The sequence below is a fragment of the Megalops cyprinoides genome, chromosome 11 (genome assembly GCF_013368585.1).
Source record: "Megalops cyprinoides isolate fMegCyp1 chromosome 11, fMegCyp1.pri, whole genome shotgun sequence".
Taxonomy (NCBI): domain Eukaryota; kingdom Metazoa; phylum Chordata; class Actinopteri; order Elopiformes; family Megalopidae; genus Megalops; species Megalops cyprinoides.
The window spans coordinates 2807033-2824596 of NC_050593.1; the positions used below are offsets into that span (position 1 = coordinate 2807033).

A 17564-nucleotide genomic window follows, 5' to 3' on the forward strand; every position below is an offset into this window, starting at 1 on the left:
GGAAGGGAACTTTTAGCTGAGGGAAGGGGGTACAAGACCTGTGGAGAGTTCGATCTAGTCCTGTGAGATCTAGTTAGATCAAAAGCTAATGGTTTGGACTTCATGCCAACATGACAGGGGCTCTGTGGCATGACTGTAGCTCCTGTGCAGACAGACCAGCCAGATATCTCTCCCAATCACCTCTATTCACTCCCCAGGGAAATTTGCTTTGGCCAGGTCACAGGGGTGTTTACAGTGGCCCTATGCTGATACAATACAATACAGCTGTTTTTCATGTACAGGGTGTAGAAGGTCTGATGAGGTACCCTCTCCAATCACAGGTGGGCGCTGCCACCGGTCCTGTAATGGACGCTGCTGGGGTCCCCAGGAGGATGAATGCCAGAGCTGTGAGTATTGTGCTATGGGTATTCCCATTACTCTGCCCTGAGGCTTCACAGTGAGGCCTATACGAAAGCATCAAGCACATCCTACAATTCTCTACTGTACTGTGTCCAGAAGCTGCACCATTCCTGCAGCCCTTCTCACATTACTCTGCGCGATGAGGGGACCATAGACCTTAACACAAAAGACAACGATAAAGTTCCTAGAATGTTGCTGGTAAAATATATCAGATTATTCCATTATGTATTCCCATTATAAGCAACTACAGAAGCATCTTATCTGCATTCTATTTATTCTTTATCTCAGGTCTTTTCCCTAATTAAACTAATTTGTCCTTAGGCATTGGTTGGGTCAGGGTGGGGTGGGGTGTGCTGAGGCATGGCACACCAAGGGCATGGCCCAAAGGAAGAGGACATGGATTGGGCAGATCCCCTTAGTGATCACCAGTGATCTCACCTCCTCCTCTCCTATCAGCAGAGATGTGCACTGTTAGTGATAGGCTCCAGACTCAGCTGCCGTTTGGAAGAGGTGAATCAGGGCTCACAATCCAGAAGGGGCAGTCTCTCTGCCGCTTGCCTCTGGCTGCACAGAAGTGCACTTCAGCATTCAAAGCATAATTACAGCTGGCCCCATGGCCTCGTGGGAAAAAAGAAAAATATGATGCATTCATCTCTCAGTTTCATTACAGCCACTTTCTGTCCAACTCCTTGCCTCTGTCAGACAGTATGAAATTGGATGAACAAAATTTATTAAGGATTTATGTACAAAGCTAATGTGAGTAATCAAATACAGACTGTGTATGGCACATGTCAAGAAATATCCTCCTTACAGTCATCTCATTCATTGCCTGCTCCCTCTCTATCCCCCCACCGTCCTCTGTTCCTCTCTACTCTCCTCCTCCCCTCCCTCTGTTGTGTTAGTCTCAGGGTTCTGCTGTCAGGTCTTGTTTATATTATTTGGAATGTGATACTGTAAAGAGTGAAATCAACAGTATGGGGCATGCTGTTTTTCTATAAGTTTGACATGATTGTTGATGAAATATGGCCTTGAAATGCGTGCCTTGAAATTTGGCATATAACATTATAGATTGTCTGTGTGATTGTCTGTATATTACAGCATAGGCATTGTGTAAGTTTGTCTAGGAAGGTTGTAGAGGCATAGAACCAGCAGAACTGCGATGTATGTTGAGCAAACCAGCCATTCTACCTCCGACTCCCTCATATCAAGTGTACAATAAAACAGATTTCAATTGCAAATTAATACGCAGATTCATCAATAAATGACCAGCAGTGGCACTGTGACAGTGATAATGAGAAGTGATGGCTCTTAGCCTGGGTCAAGTTGGCCACCCCTGCGCTCCTGCATATGGAGCTGTGTTTGCATTTTCACTGATTCTTGTTCAGCATTCTAACTCAGGAAGAGAGCTGGCCTGCCAGCAACCTATGAAAAGCTGAATACCAATGAGAAATAACCAATCTCTAATATTACATGCCAGCAAAACCAGCTTTGATAAAGACGCAATCCAAAAGGCATGAGTGCCAAGCTAAATATACACGTGGGGTGGAAAATGGGCCACCAGTACAATGTTAGCATAATAAGTAGAAGGAACTAGCCGGGCAACTTGATAGAAACAGTTGTTGACTTTGTGTGTCCTGTAGTTACAGCAAGTGCTCTATAACTTTATATGGCAGCATCAGCAACCATTGGACAGCACCATATGGCTCCGAAATTGATGCCGAGGTGGTGACACAGAAAACAGTTCCCCTATGTCACTGATTCTCAGTCCTGCTCCTGGGGCCCCCCTGCTCCGCACATTTTCCATCTTTCCCTGTTCTAACTTCCTGACTGAACTCATCATGGCAATTTGATTAGCTGAGCACACCTGATTTAATCAAAAGCATGTTTGGAGCAAGGACAGATAAAAGATATGCAGGACAGGGGGGCTCCAGGAGTAGGATTGAGAAACACTGCCCTATGTCAAAACTAGTGACATGACTTAACTCCCCTGAATCTGCAGTGGCCCTCTCATTACGTGATGTGTTCACTCACATCACGTTTCCGTGAGATTTTCACGGAAAAGACTTGTGAGACTTGTGATGCGTGTACATATTGCGTGAAGCTGCCATGCTGTGTTCATTTTTTATGCTTCAGCCAATCAAAATGGTTTGTTTTCCCCAGAAAAAAGGCCATGGCGGTTCCAACCCCCTACAGAAGTCAGTGATCCCCACTCTCCATTCACTGATTGACTAACAGCCAGATGGGACCTTCCTCTCCTGCTCTGGTCTCTGCAAACAGTGTGCCGGGCTGCTCTCCCGAGCTCAGTGCGTACACTAAGATGTACCCGCCATCTGTGAGACGACCCCACGCAGCCAGCCATATGGCGGGATATTAGCATTAAGGGCAGGACCAGGGATGGGAAAATCGGAAACATAGGGCCTGCTCACATGACGGCAGTCTTAATCACGCTGTCACAGACAGGCAGGAAGCAGGAAGCGGACAGCTGCACTGAGTCACATGGTCCCGGCTGAAGAGCTTGGCTGCTGCAGAAGATTCATTCCGAATGAGCTGAAGAACTTCTAGCCTACAGCTTCTGTGACTATTTATAGAATATTAATAACATCATATGACAGATACATATAATAAAATATTACCATCTTCTGTCCTTTCCTCAGTGGTGTATTTAAAAGACATTGTAAATGGTGCAGACTTTCAAGCTCGTCAGATGAGAGGAGTGCCTGGAATGAAATGTGCAGCAGCTTTTAACACCTTGAGCCTGTGAGTAATAGAGATGGGGCCATGGTCAGTGTGTTTGTCAGTGGTGATAAATGCAGTGTGTAGGGATGACACTGACAGAGGATGTGTTGGTGAAGCCTGGCCCCTTGGAGTGTCTACAGAGGAAAATATGATAATGTCCTTTCTCTCTCTCTCTCTCTCTCTCTCTCTCTCTCTCTCTCTCTCTCTCCCCCTACAGTAACAAAGACTGTGTGTGCTGAGCAGTGTGACGGCCGCTGTTTCGGCCCCTACGTCAGTGACTGCTGCCACCGGGAGTGTGCGGGAGGGTGCTCCGGGCCCAAAGACACTGACTGCTTTGTACGTCACCCCCTATGCACCCCACACACACCCTACACACGAAGCCCCTCACTCATACTCACCCTACACACACCCTCAACAACTCTCCTCACCACCCTTTCCAGATCGCCATTGCTATGACAACAGCAATGCTACAGATAATTCATGACTGTGACTCCAAATCCAGAGCAGTGAAAATTCAGAGGCATGCATCTTTTTCATCCTGCACCTTCAATCCTGCATTGGAATGTAACAAACCTGTCCATGGCATCACAGAAATTAAAGCTATGTAATGGATAGTGTCCTCTGTGTCAGAGGAGACCATTAAAATCTCATTTTCTCTCACAATGCAGTGTTGAAAACAAACCAAGGCCCGTGGAGCTCTGTGGGCTTTTGCAGCATCCGTGATGGCTTTGTACTGGTGTGAAGTTCAGCCCTGCCCGCTTTACAGTTAGGATCTATTGATCTTCCAGTTTAATTAGAGACTGGAAGCTGTAAACAAAGAAGAAACTGTGATTTTCAGTTGTAAAGACATAATTAAAATGGTAGTGTTTTCCTTGGTTTTAGCTGATAGCAGGCAAATAATTGTACAGCGTAAAATCAGGTGATCTCCCATTCATACAGATGAGGTCTATCCAGTCTACTGTAATACAGCAGAGCATGACTGGGTCCACCAAGAGGGTACCTAGAGCTGTAAATAAAAGGAGTAGTTTACCTTACAATTAGCACTTAACATTTGAAGCTAAATTGATTTTGAAATGAATTCTAAGCGTTCTGGAAAAATCAATAATTGTGTTAAAATGAATCTTATAGAAAGTGCTTGTGAGGTATACAAAGCCCACAATAAGTCAAGAGTCAAAGATGGCTGCTTTTTACTAAATATTTATCACTTTGAGTCCAACTGAACACTTTTGGGGGTTTTTATTGTCACATACTGTAGATCAGCATTAAGTGTTTTTTTTTCAGGCTATTGTGAGCATAGTTTTGTCCAGACACCATAATGGTAGGACAGCACTCCCTTACCAAGATGGCATTGTGCCTGTTAACCCTGTACCTGCAGGCCTGCACCAACTTCAATGACAGCGGGGCATGCGTGACTCAGTGCCCTCAGCCCTTTGTCTACAACCCCACCACCTTCCAGCTGGAGCACAACCCCAAAGCCAAGTATACCTACGGAGCCTTCTGCGTCAAGAAGTGCCCACGTAAGAATGGCCAACACATGCATGAAGGCACACAGATACGCACGTACACACAGTCTTACATGCACATAGGTGCACAAACACACAGGTATACAAATGCACACGCACACACACACACCCACCCAATCACACCCGAATGCATATACACACACATAGACATGCACACATGCTGTGTTCAGGCACAAGTATGCACACACAGACCCATATCTCAGTGTAACCGATAGGAGCATTTAGAGCTTTTTATGTTGACATGATAGCCATTTCCTCCCCCTTTGCCCCGGTACAATCTGATGGCAGGCTTTGGGACCCAGCGGGATCAGGGATAGGCTAATAGGTGGCCACCTGGCGGATATAACGTCACGTCTGTATCGCACATTTTTTGAGACGCTGTCTGTTTGTCTGTGGGCACTGGATTGCTGGCGTTTGGATTTTTCTCCCGGATCATTCGTGGGGTTGTGACTAAAACGTGAAGAGATTGTTTGCTGAGTGGAGCAAACGGAAGGAACTTCCAGGCCGTTGCTCGGCGTTGTACGACGTAGAGGGGGGCACCACTGTTTTTCCCATAGCCTCGTTTTTTTTTATTTTTTCCTCCATGTTTGTCTCGCATTGGTGCACAATAGTTGTTCCTGGTGCAGGGCAGGCCTTGAGAGCTAGTATTTATGCCAACGTGGTACTGCTTGTGTAGGAAGCACAGCCGTGTGGGATTGCGGTAGCAGTGTATGGTATCGGGCCAATGCAATACTTTTATTTAATATTTATTTCTCCGGGCGGTGCAATATAGTCGGCAATAGCCAGTGGCCATATGGGCAAAGTGCAATCCTTAACTGCGGTATAAGTTATAGTTCTTCTCTGCTAACCAGCCACAGTATTATCTTTGTAGTACAATTAGATCACGTGTGTGTGTGTGTGCGTGCGTGTGTGGTGGATTTTGATATTGGTTTGTCACGTTTTTTTTTTTGTGTGACGATATCTTTTGTTTTGTGTTTGTTTCCCCTTTTTTTATTCTTTATTTTCTTTATTGATTTTCAGGACTCACTTTGCTGTGTGGTGTGCTCTGTTGGCTGGAGTGAAGAATTGATCTGTAGGTTACACTTATACTATTGTTTGAATACTACCCCTTGGGTGAATTCAAGGTTTTGCTTGCAATTTGCACAGTCCAAATCTTCTGGTTATTTAATGGTATTTGTATTGTATCCCTGTTTGTGATCCATGGTGTCTTATTTATTTAGAGTGTGTAGCCAGTGACGGACTCATGGTTCCTACTGTTGTGTAATATTCATTGTTATTTAATAACTTATTATCCGGCGTCATTGTTATTTGCACAATAAGTATGACTAGTTTTCCCTGAAGACTGAGCAGATGAAATGTTATTTATTAATTAACATTTACAGTTACTATCCTGCCTAACTTATTGGGCTTTGCCCGTTGCTGGTAGCGCGTTTTGCCCTGTGAATATTGTGCGTCATCCCTATAGCCCTTGGGCAAAATTGGGTTATTGTTTTCTTGTTTTCTTTATTTTTTTATGATTTTACTAAGCTGCCTGAAAATAAATAAGTCTCGATGAAAGTAGTTGTATTCATCTATTTATATTGGTAAAGAATTTGCTGGGGGACCGAAACCTTGAGTGTTAGGGCTCTCTCTCCCTTATAATTGAGAGTGGCATAGTCACAGTTTCCCTTAGTGCTGTAGGCCACATCAGTAAGTCTTCTCATGCCATTGGTGAATTTTTATGATTATATGGGAAAGTTGGTAGACGTTATTCTCATAAGTATTGTTTCTTTTTGCTGATATTGAAGGCTGCAACTTTGAGGCCAATAACCCATAATCAACAATCAAGATATTGTGTGAACTCAGATCTGTGTGCTTGGCCTGTCATTCTTTCAAAGATTAAAATACCACTTCCAGCATTGCTTTAAAAAGCCCACATTGCAATGCACTGCCTGCACCATGCTCCCTTATTCTCATTGGTTCAAACATCCAGAAGGAGTGGGTGTGCTGTACATATCTGAAGGAACCGCAGGGCTTTCTTTAGCTTCAATACAAGATGATGTTTATTACAAAGACCGTGACATACAGGGAAGATTAGGAAGATCGTGAAACAGACAAAAAAGGGAATTAGTTTTTATGAATATAGCTTCATGGCACATGTCAGGCTGTGCTGTAGCCACAGCCTGTAGAAAAGCATGATGCGAGTGGGCAGGAACTGGGTTTGGTTGTGGTGTGTGTGGTATTATTAAGCAAAGTGTGGTAGCAGGTGCTTTGCCCTTAGTGCTGCTGTAAAAAAACAACAACAACAAAGCACTGATTGGCTGAATGAATATTACATGACATTATGCATTCATTTAGCAGATGCTCTCATTCAGAGATGTTCAAAATGGGGGCAGTTTACACTTTCACTGTGACCTACTTAGAAAGCTTGGTATTTTGGGATTCATTCCAGCCAAGTGCCATTCTAAAGGTACCATACTGATGTCCCCTGGTGTACCTTCAGCAGTGGCGACCTTCAGGTGTGGGTCCTGAGGCCAAGGCACTAATCTTTATAGGTGTCACCCCAGACAGATGATTGTGTAATGTAATCCAGTCTATAATACGCAGACGTGTTGATGCTTTCAGACAATTTTGTGGTGGACCACAGCTCCTGTGTACGCGCCTGTCCCAGCAACAAGATGGAGGTTGAGGAAAATCGAGTGAAGATGTGCATCCCCTGCACCGACATATGTCCGAAAGGTGCTGCATAAACACCACCCATGCTCCACCTATACTCCATCCCAAATCCACCCTTGTGTGCAATGTCTGTTAAAAAGGTATTCTCAAACCCCACCCCCATCCTCATCTCTATTCTACCAAAACTCTGTCCTTACTCTGACACAGACTATCCTCCAGTATAAAATGATGCCATGATGATGTCCCTGTTTTTACTCCAGAACTGTCCTGACCCCACTCCTGCTTCACAACAACCCCATCTTCCACACCCCTCTCCATCCTCACCCTGACATTAACCCACTCACAGAGGACCATTTGTCATGAAGGTATCTCTAAGCTTCTACACCACCACAACTCCTCAGACCCCCATCAGTCCACCACAACCCCCTCCTTAATCCCACCCTGTTTGGCCACAGCCCCACCCCTGGCTCAGACTCCTGCCCTGTGTTTCAGCATGTGATGGGATAGGCACAGGCAACCTGCAGGCGGCTCAGACCGTGGACTCCAGCAACATCGACAGGTTCATCAACTGCACCAAGATCAACGGCAACCTCGTGTTCCTCATCACTGGAATCAAAGGGTGAGAGGCATGCCTCCCCATGGTTTATTAACACCTCCCCTGTTTCTCTTGCCATCTTCTGTGTAGTATACCTGTTGCATGACTAATGCCTGTCAGCAGTGTGTGAGTTTCCCAGCATTTCCTGTTCTGTCAACAGGGTAGCTACTGCACATTCAGGAACAGACTGTGAATGTGAGTCTGTGTGTGTGTGTGTGTGTGTGTGTGTGTCAGTGTATCTGTGTGATGTCTACCTCAGGACTAGACAGAAACTGCAGCTTGGCTTTGTGTGTGAGAGTGTGTGTGTGTGTGTGTGTGAGTGTGTGCGTGTGCGTGTATGCATGGGTGTGTGTTTGTTGTCCTCTCGCGGCACAAAATCACCAGAACTTTCCCCACCGTTGTCCCCCGATGGTGGAATAAACAACCACACTTCATCCATTCTGCTGAGTCCCTCACCATCTTCAGGAAACATCTGAAGACACAGCTCTTCTGCGCTTACCTGATCACCTGAAAAATTACCATCTAAAGCAATTCCTTATGTCCTAAACTTTGTTTTTGTTTTTAAAAAAATGAAAAAAATGTTAATATTTTAGGGTTTAATACACTTGTGTCTCTACCAACTAGCTTGTACCTTGTCTGGAAAACTATTGAAAGGTGGTCAAGCAGTGCTTCTAATATTGTTGACTCCTTATATGGCTTTGCTTGTGTTGTACTCTGCCTCACTTGTAAATTGCTTTGGAAAAAAGCATCAGCCAAATGAAAAAAATGTAAACGTAAGGTAAATGTATGTGTGTGTGTGTGTGTGTCTGTCTGTCTGTAGCTGTGTGTGTGTGTGTGTGTGTGTGTGTGTGTGTGTGTGTGTGTGTGTGTGTGTGTGTGTGTGTGTGTGTAATGTGTGTGTAATCAAATCAGGAGAGACACTGCCTTTATAGGAGCATGATGAGGAAAGAGTTGAGGAAATATTGTGTGTAAGGTGGTGCATGAACAGCAGGGACCTCCTCTCTTTTAGTCAGTGGAAAATGACGTTAGCCACACCTGGATGCCCTGGAGAGAGAAGTCTGGGTGTGAGACTATTAATATGACCACCCTGTAGTGTCTCTCAAGAGCTGGAGCCATCCACTGCAGTGCAAACAACCAGTCAATTCCCATTAACCAATACACAGGTCATCCAGCACCAGGGCCTGCAAGTGAAGGAGCTATTGATTTTACCCCCAACCTCCCCTGCCTGTTTCTGTTTCCCTCCCTTTCCCTCTCTCTCCTGCTGTCTCTCTGTCTTTCCATTCATCCACCTCTCCCTGTCTGCCTTTCTCTCTCACTCACACTTGGACTAAACAAATTCATATTCAATTTTAATGATGTTTTAGTAGTTGGACAAACCAAATCTCTGTGTCCAAACCAGTCATGTGTGATATGAAATGTAACTGGCCATTTACATTCAACTGCAAAGCCTAATGTTAACCCAAATTCAAATGCATGTACAAATGCATATATATGTAGGGTCAGATACTGTATATGCCGTATTGATACATAGGCTCTCTCTCCCTCAGAGATGTTTATCATGGGATCAAGGCACTAGACCCAGAGAAGCTGAACGTCTTCCGCACTGTCAGAGAGATCACAGGTGAGAGATGGTCACTTCGGTGCCTTCACGCCCCTCACAGAGAAGGGAGGGAAGAAGGGGGAGAGAAAGGACAATGGCACTGCTACATGCTGTAGATCTGGCCATGTAACCAGATGTTTACAGCTTCACATCTCAAGTTGGACTCAACCTTTGTACCCTTGAGCACAACACCTAACCTGAACCAGGTCATTACATACCCAGATAAATGTGCAGATAGCACATTCAACGCAAGCTACCACATATAAATCACATCAGGTGAGTGTGTGTGCCATAATGCCATAGTAACTATAATAGATACAAACATGGCCATGACACAGATGCATTCTCTTCACCCTTGAATCGCACTTTCAGTTGTTTATGCAATCATTTCCACACTCCAGCTCAGAGTGATCGTGGAAATGAATAATGAGTTCTGATCAAAGTCAGTCTAGGCAGTATTTACAAATGAGACTCAGGATTCAGCTTTTGTTGTTGTCGTTGTTGTTGATATATTGACTCATTTTGCCTGGTCATCAGAGGCCACAGGGATTTTGCAGTGAATTTGTCACTGTGTCTGTCTGAACCCTGTAACCCCCAGGACTGTACAGAGTGGACAGACAGACAGGCAGACACATGCCCATAAGAAACTAATATCTGACCAGGGCATTACCACATGAAGCCCAACACTGCATGTTAAATTACTGCTGTATGGCTTTGCTTTGCAGAGGGTCTGACTAGTTTCAGTAGATTTGAATTTCCATACAATCAAAGCATGAAGGTTGCATTTAATATGGTTAGCGGTACTTAATTTGGCTTGGAGTCACAGGCCAAGGTTGTTAACCCCCTGCGTGGACATAAACAGGGAAAAGAAAGGGGGGAGGTGGGGTGGAGGAAGGATGCTATGAACAACCAACACAGACCGACAGACCATAACTGACTAGTGGTAAGCACAATTTTTATATTCCTGGACAGGACCAGTTTGTCTAAATTGGGTCAAATCTTCATTTGAAATTCTTATATGTGGCCTCAGTTTTTCTTTAGTTCTTTTTTAAATTTCATGCAATTTGATATTTACTGAAACAGTGAAGGGATATGTGCTTTAGCACAAAGAATCTAATCTTTAAGTGGCTAAACAAACCCATGCACAGCCTCAGTTGGTGCCAGTTGGTGCTCAGCATTCTGGTTCAAAATGGCTGCTGCGCATTGCCCAGATGGGTGTGACACATGGGTAGTGGCTGCAATGAGTCTCTCAAGTCACAGTGTAAGATATGCGTGGGCTGTTAAATTCAAACTCGACTACTATAGCTCTAATCCCCCTAATAGATTGCATCTCCATGTCCTCTTCACAATGGAAACCAAAGCGGTGGAAGGAGTGAAGAGCCGCCTTATAAAAGTTATATTCGTGCTCATGCTTTAAAACCTGTTTATTTTTTAATCCAACCTCATGTTATGGTGCATGAAAATAAGAGCAAGCGGAAGGAAAACCACACAGCTAAGATTATTCATTCCTTTCATTTTTGTGATATTGCTCCCTCTCCAAAACATATTGCCCTGAAGCAGTGCATTTGATGAATAATAGCACTAAGTAAACACATTTTAGCAATGCAAATCATTTTGTCCTTGCAAATATGGGCTTTTTGGACTTTTCAAGGTTAAAGTCATTTTGAAAGCATCCATTTAAATTTTTATTTGTATTTTTTTTCTTGTTTTGCTGCAAGGAGGTATTTGAACTATTCCTTTATTAAGTGGCTCATTGAACTATGTGTGTCTGTGTATATATGTGTGCTTGTGTCCATGTGTGCGTGTGCGCGCGCTTGTGTTCGTGTGTGTGTATATGTGTGTGTGTTTGTCTGTTTGTCTGTATGTATGTGTGGCAGCTGCTCTGATTCCTGGGGGTATCAGTCCTGTGATCATGAGTATGACTGTGTCACCTCTATATAAAGGTGACATAGTCACCCTAACCCTACCCTTCACCCGCCCTAACCCCACCCCTCCCACTTATCTCTACCTCACCTCAGGCTTCCTGAATATCCAGTCTTGGCCCGAGAACATGACAGATCTCAGTGTGTTCTCAAATCTGGCCACCATCGGCGGAAGGTCCCTCTACAGGTAAGCCATTCACATTCACTCAATCAAGCAACCAATCAGAGATTCGAGTCAATTACAAGCAGTGAGAAATCTAAAAATTAAAAAGTCTAAGCCTAGAATATGGAGAGGAAAATATTCAAATCTGAAATTTATGAACCATGTTCAGTATAATATTAATACTCTGGCTATAGACAAGCTTTTTAATATTAGACACCTTCCCATAATTCAACAAAATGGTAAGATGGCAACCATAAATTCAGTAGGTCAATAGCAATAAATAGCCATAAGGACAGAGGTAGGTAGATGGCAGTTTAGAGATAGCAATACATGGACAGAGGGACAGATACAAACAGACAGAAATAGATATAAATAGGTAAGACATCCTGTATTGACAGGCAGAAATGATAGCTAAACATAGATAGCCTGAATGAGATAGACGGAGTGGCATGTTAATAGACAGAGACAGCGGTTGAAAGGTATCAGAGAAATGGACAGTTAACTTGGAGATACCGCAGTTGCTTGGTTCATTTGAGCTCTGTAGTTTCAGAATTTGTGAACCAGAGCATTACAGAAAGAGAGAAATGGACTGTGTACCTGACAGTGTGGCTTAGCCTTGTGCAGGAGTGTCTACCTGAGCAGGAAATGACCTGCCTTAATAGTAATTACCGCCACGTGTCCATCTTAACCACTGTTCAGTCAGGGAGAGAAAATGCACAGCTCAGCACCACAAAGAAAAACTGTGCTTGTCTTATGAATGAGTTTTTGGAAAGAGTGTCTTTGATGCACAGTAAAGCATGTATTGCTTTGAGTAGAACCTGTTTCAATAACTGTTCAGTGTTAACTGATCTTGACGGATCTAAGGGATAGGTTGTCCTTAAAAACAAATAGCCCTGTGTTTGTTTGCAGAGACATTTCTGTAACAGTGCTGAGTTTAGTTTTACAAACATACCCCCCCCCCCCCCAACCACAAACTTCTGTCTGTTGTTCTCATTTATTCCCTGCCCCTTTTGCCCCTCACTTCTCCGGTCCCTCACACCCCCAGTGGCATCTCCCTGCTGATCCTGAAGCAGCAGTGGATCACCTCACTGCAGCTGCAGTCTCTGAGTGAGATCAGTGCCGGTAACATCTACATCACAAACAACAGCCAGCTCTGCTACTACAACACCATCAACTGGACCAGCCTATTCCACACCAGCAGCCAGAAGGTCCTGATCCGAAACAACCGCGACCCCAGGGAGTGCAGTGAGTCTTCACCCCTTCCACCCCCAACCCATCACTACCCCATACACCCCTCACTTCTGTCACAACCCACCAGCACCACCCTCAACCCCCATTGTGATTACACATACACTGAAAGCCTACACTTTAGTAATGATATCCTTCAACCAAACAGGTTGCGTTGATTGCAGATTTCCATTGTCCATAAATATCACATGATTGCAGATTAACATTTCTCATAAATATGGATCACTTACTGGTTTGTGAATGAGTGTTGGGCCAGATTAGTTAAGTTCCCTGTTGGCCAGTTTTGGGTCTGTTAAATTCATTGTGGGCATTTGGTTGACCAAAATAGCTCAGTATCTTTTGGTCACTTTCCCAGTGTAGTTCAACATTTTTGTTCCATTGCTGGCCCTGTGGAGCTCAGTGGTTGTTTGTAAGTGTTGTGCCAGAGTAGCACAGTGTTTGCAGGCTGCTGTTGGGCCAGAGCAGTTCTTTTTATTCCACTGTTATGCTAGCGCAGCTCAGTGTTCGTTGGCATTGTGCCAGACTAACTCAATGCTTTTGGGTGTGTTGGGCCAGGGAAGGTCAACATTTGTTGGGTTGACATTGTGCCAGAGTAGTTCAGTGTTTCAGAACAGGTTTTGAGCCAGGAGAGCTCAGTGTCGATGTTGTGCCAGCGTAGGTCAGTGTTGTGTCTGCCATGTTCCCTGTTGGCTGGGTCTGTATTAGCCTCACCACTGTAAGCAGAGCAGCTCTGAGATATGCCTGCAGAGAGCAGCTGGAGCTCCCAGACTCCCAGCTTTGAGAACAGACAGCAGATTGACTCCACCCACCACAAGCGTGTCTCTGCACCTGACTGGGCCCAGTGGGGGAAAGAGCAGAGCAGGGCAGACTCCTGCTAAGGGCGTTTGCACTCATGTTAAGATCATTACCACCCCCTCTTTCCTCCCCACAGAGAGATCCATACAACTGTGAGAAATTTCAGGGTGCCTTTGGGTTCCCTCAGGGTTCATTTGACCAGATTCTTTTAAAGCAAGAACAACCACATCTGTTTCAGATACTTTCCAACCCTTTCGTACGTGACTTATTTTATGCTATGTAGCGTGTGTGTTACTTTACATTATGTTTTCATTATTAAGCTTCTCATAATTTTCACTGTCACATTTGCTATACTATACTGTAATGTTAAAGCACTGTTTCCTCAAAGCTAACGTTAGCTAGAATTTTTCCAATCTAGTGTTCTAATCACACTGGTTTGACCGTACGTGTGGAAGCGCTAATCACACCATTGTGACATCAATGGCAGCAACAGTTTGCTGCCTGGATTGGAAGATCTATTGTTTTACATTTCAGAGTGTTTGAGAAGGTGGCATTTGCATGTAGCAGTGAATATTATCACATCGTGTATCAGCAGCCTCACATGGTCAACAACATGTCTCTTACTCAGGAGAGACAGGAGACCAACATTTCTGATCATTCTAATGTGGTTGTGATTCTGGCTCTGGACAGTCTAAACCTGTCATGAACGACAAGTTGTACTTGGTCTCTGGGGGTCTGAAGGATTATCCCATGTAATCACCAGCTGAGGTTGTTAAAGATGATACCTCCCAGCCAATATATAACTTATTAGCAGGTTATTAGAAGGTTATGGCGGCCAGAGAGACAGCTGAACGCACCGGTGCACTTGGAGCACACCTTAATGATTCAGCACCACTAGATCGATCATTGATAGAGGGAACTCTATCACCTGTGCCTGGATTGATCTGGGCAGGTGATTCGCAGGGTGGGCAGCCAGCAGCGCACCACTTCCATTCACAGTGCATTGGGGTGTGGGATTTTCATGCTGTGCGTGTAAAAAGGAGGTTGCAAAGTTACGCCCCCAAACAAGCTCTCACAGGCAGACCTAACATCTCCCACCCTCTCATGCCCTCTATGGTCCATCATTAGGTTGTATCTAAGTGTTTGGCTTGTCTCCCCTCATTAGTGGCCTAATAATTATTTAGAACAATTACAAAATATATTAAAACTTCCTATTTATGACATATACTTTATAAACTGTCAATAAACAAATGAACTTGTATTCTGTGAGAGCACAGCATATGTATTTTTATGTATCTTGGCACAGAGTGGGTTTGCAGTCCTGGTCCCAGGGGGCAGTACACCAGTAGGTTGCATCAGTGTCAGTCTGTTAGCATTTCATCTGACTCTGTAGCCTGTAGGTTCAGTTAAGTCATGTTTGTATTCAGGTAGAGGGCTCCTATTCCTAGGGCTGCCCCCTAATAGTCGGCCAAACGTTAGTCGATGAGAAGAATCTTAGTCGACCAAGTTTTCATTGGTCGGTTAGTTGCAGAAGAAAAAAAACCCTCAAACTCCATTTGGGAGCTGCGCCTTGTCGTTAAAGTTATTAGACTATGTCGGGCAGGACATCATCCAAAATGTGGGATCATTTTGAGCATGTAAAGGACGACCCCAAGAAGGTGACATGCAAACTCTGCATGCAAAGATTCGCCTATCATTCGTCGACCTCAAACATGACTTGTCATCTGAAACATGTAGGGGAGAGCCAGTACGAAAATAACACGGGAAGAAAGTAACACGGCGATTTTCTCCAAGCCCATACAAGTCTGATATGCTTGACAGCATGCAACACTTACCAGAATCCCGAAAAATCGCGTGGATACATCATACTTTAGCGGAGTTATAGGCCTACCCGAGAAGCTGTTTTCAGTTATGGAAAGTAAATTCACTCTAGCGGTACTTTTTTTTTTTTTTGAATCACAAGTTGTGTCTATTGTTTCATGTGTCATGGTCATGATCATTTGACTGATTAATTAGTACTTTAACAGATCCTGAAGTTTGCCATGTCAGAGTTTCTCAGTCATTGTCGGGACGATTGCAACAGTTGTTTCTTTCGTCCCTCTACAGTAACAACTAGCCTATACATTTACATTTATTCATTTAGCAGACGCTTTTATCCAAAGCGACGTACAAAATTGCATATAGTAGGCAAACAGGCACAAGGGCAAGATGTGTACAGGTCATACAATGCAGATAGTGCTGAAGCTGAGCACAATTATCCTTCTTGATACACAATTATACTTATTGAAGCTGAGCACAATTGTAGCCTACTTGTTATATTAGGCTATTATACCGAAGTCGTTTTACATTTTTTACAAAATAGCACCTGGTATTGATAGAACACACACGTGAGTTGTTGATCACAATGACAATTAGTTTCTGTCTGTAACTTTATCTTTTAAAATGCCTGAAAAGTGTTACTTTCGTCCCGGCTCTCCCCTAAGTAGCCTAACGTTATTATCCCTTTCGCACGTAACTTATTTTTATGCCTTGTTGCGTTACATGGTTCGTTATGTTTTCATTAGCGTTATTAAGCTTCTCATAGTTTTCACTTAGCATTTGCTATATTTTTTAAACGTTAAAGCACTGTTTCCTCAAAGCTAAAATTACCTAGAATTTTTCCAGTCTAGTGTTCTAATCGCACCGGTTTTAGCATAGGCTACGCGCTAAACGGCTAATCACAACGGTGTGGCCGTACGCGCAAGGGGTGTTCCATTATGCTTAATAATTAATGGCCTAATAAACATTAACGAATAGCAAAGTTAAGGCTGTATGCAGCTAAACAAATATATTGTCATATGCGCTATTAGGCTTATCCAAGTGTTCGTGGGGACTAGGGAAACTAAAGCTTACTGCATGTTTAACTTCAGTTGTTTTTTTATTTATCATTTGTTTCATAAGTTATTGTGTTGGTGTTAAAAGTTCATAAGTTGTATTATGTTATACTGTGTTGAAATAAATTAAAATGTTCAGTTTCCTTGCCGGTTGTTCTGACACATTCAGAATCATTAGGCTACCTCTTTTTCCAACAGTGTTGGCCAGTAGCGGCGTTACTAGTTTAACTACATTTCTCAGTAGCGTGGTGGTAACATCGCTGTTTCCTCAAACAGCTTTTTAGTTGCGAAGCTTTTTCTTTGATCAAGTAATGCGACACAAGCTACATTTTCCCCAGCATTTCTGAAGCTCAAGCACAGCGGATCTTTCCAGAACCCTCTTTGGATCTTTCTGCTGCGGTCTGAAATAAAACAAGGACCAGTAGGCTACGTGACACCACCGCCATACAGAGACGTAACCACAGAAGCTCAGAAGCACTTCGGTATGACATCACGTACCAATCCTTGGGATGATGTCTACGACAGGGGAGTAAGAGAATACAGACGTTAGGGATGGTAAGATTCGCCGATTCGCATCGGTGCACAGGCATAAAAGTTCACGATGCGATTGCCCCGATTAAAAAAGTGTGCACCGGATACAATTTGGGATGAACCCGGTAAAATCCGATTTATTTATATATAATTATTAGTAGAGGCACTATGCCTTTATTATTTAAAAATGTGACCAATAATTTCATATTTAGATTAATTCCTCCTCTCTAAACTGTTTTACAAGCGCGCTCTGCCATCTCCACTACTATCAGTGGCTAATTCAAGTCTATCGGTCAAGTCTCGCGCGAGTTGGAGGCGTTTCCGGGCGAGTCACAGATTATCGTGGAGGAGAAAGTCTCACACGTTCCACCGAGTTACTAGAAATCAAATGTTTGGCGGATTTTTCAAGAGATATGGACAATTTGACAAGACACATGCAATTTGTAAAATATGCCGTGCCGCTATAAAGCACACAGGCAGCACGACTAACTTAAGTCAAAAAGAAACAGCATAAATGAGATGCT

General features: G+C 43.7%; 1 protein-coding gene across 1 annotated transcript in view; it reads left to right on the forward strand.

The window, feature by feature from the left end:
* The window catches only part of LOC118785794 (receptor tyrosine-protein kinase erbB-4-like), a 32759-nt gene that overhangs the window by 4592 nt on the left and 10603 nt on the right, over positions 1-17564 (forward strand). Inside the window, exons 3-10 of the mRNA XM_036540731.1 lie at positions 321-386; positions 3353-3471; positions 4511-4652; positions 7263-7376; positions 7806-7932; positions 9456-9529; positions 11527-11617; positions 12639-12838. Of these exons, the coding sequence (XP_036396624.1) occupies positions 321-386; positions 3353-3471; positions 4511-4652; positions 7263-7376; positions 7806-7932; positions 9456-9529; positions 11527-11617; positions 12639-12838 (933 nt within the window). The remainder of the gene's footprint in view (positions 1-320; positions 387-3352; positions 3472-4510; positions 4653-7262; positions 7377-7805; positions 7933-9455; positions 9530-11526; positions 11618-12638; positions 12839-17564) is intronic.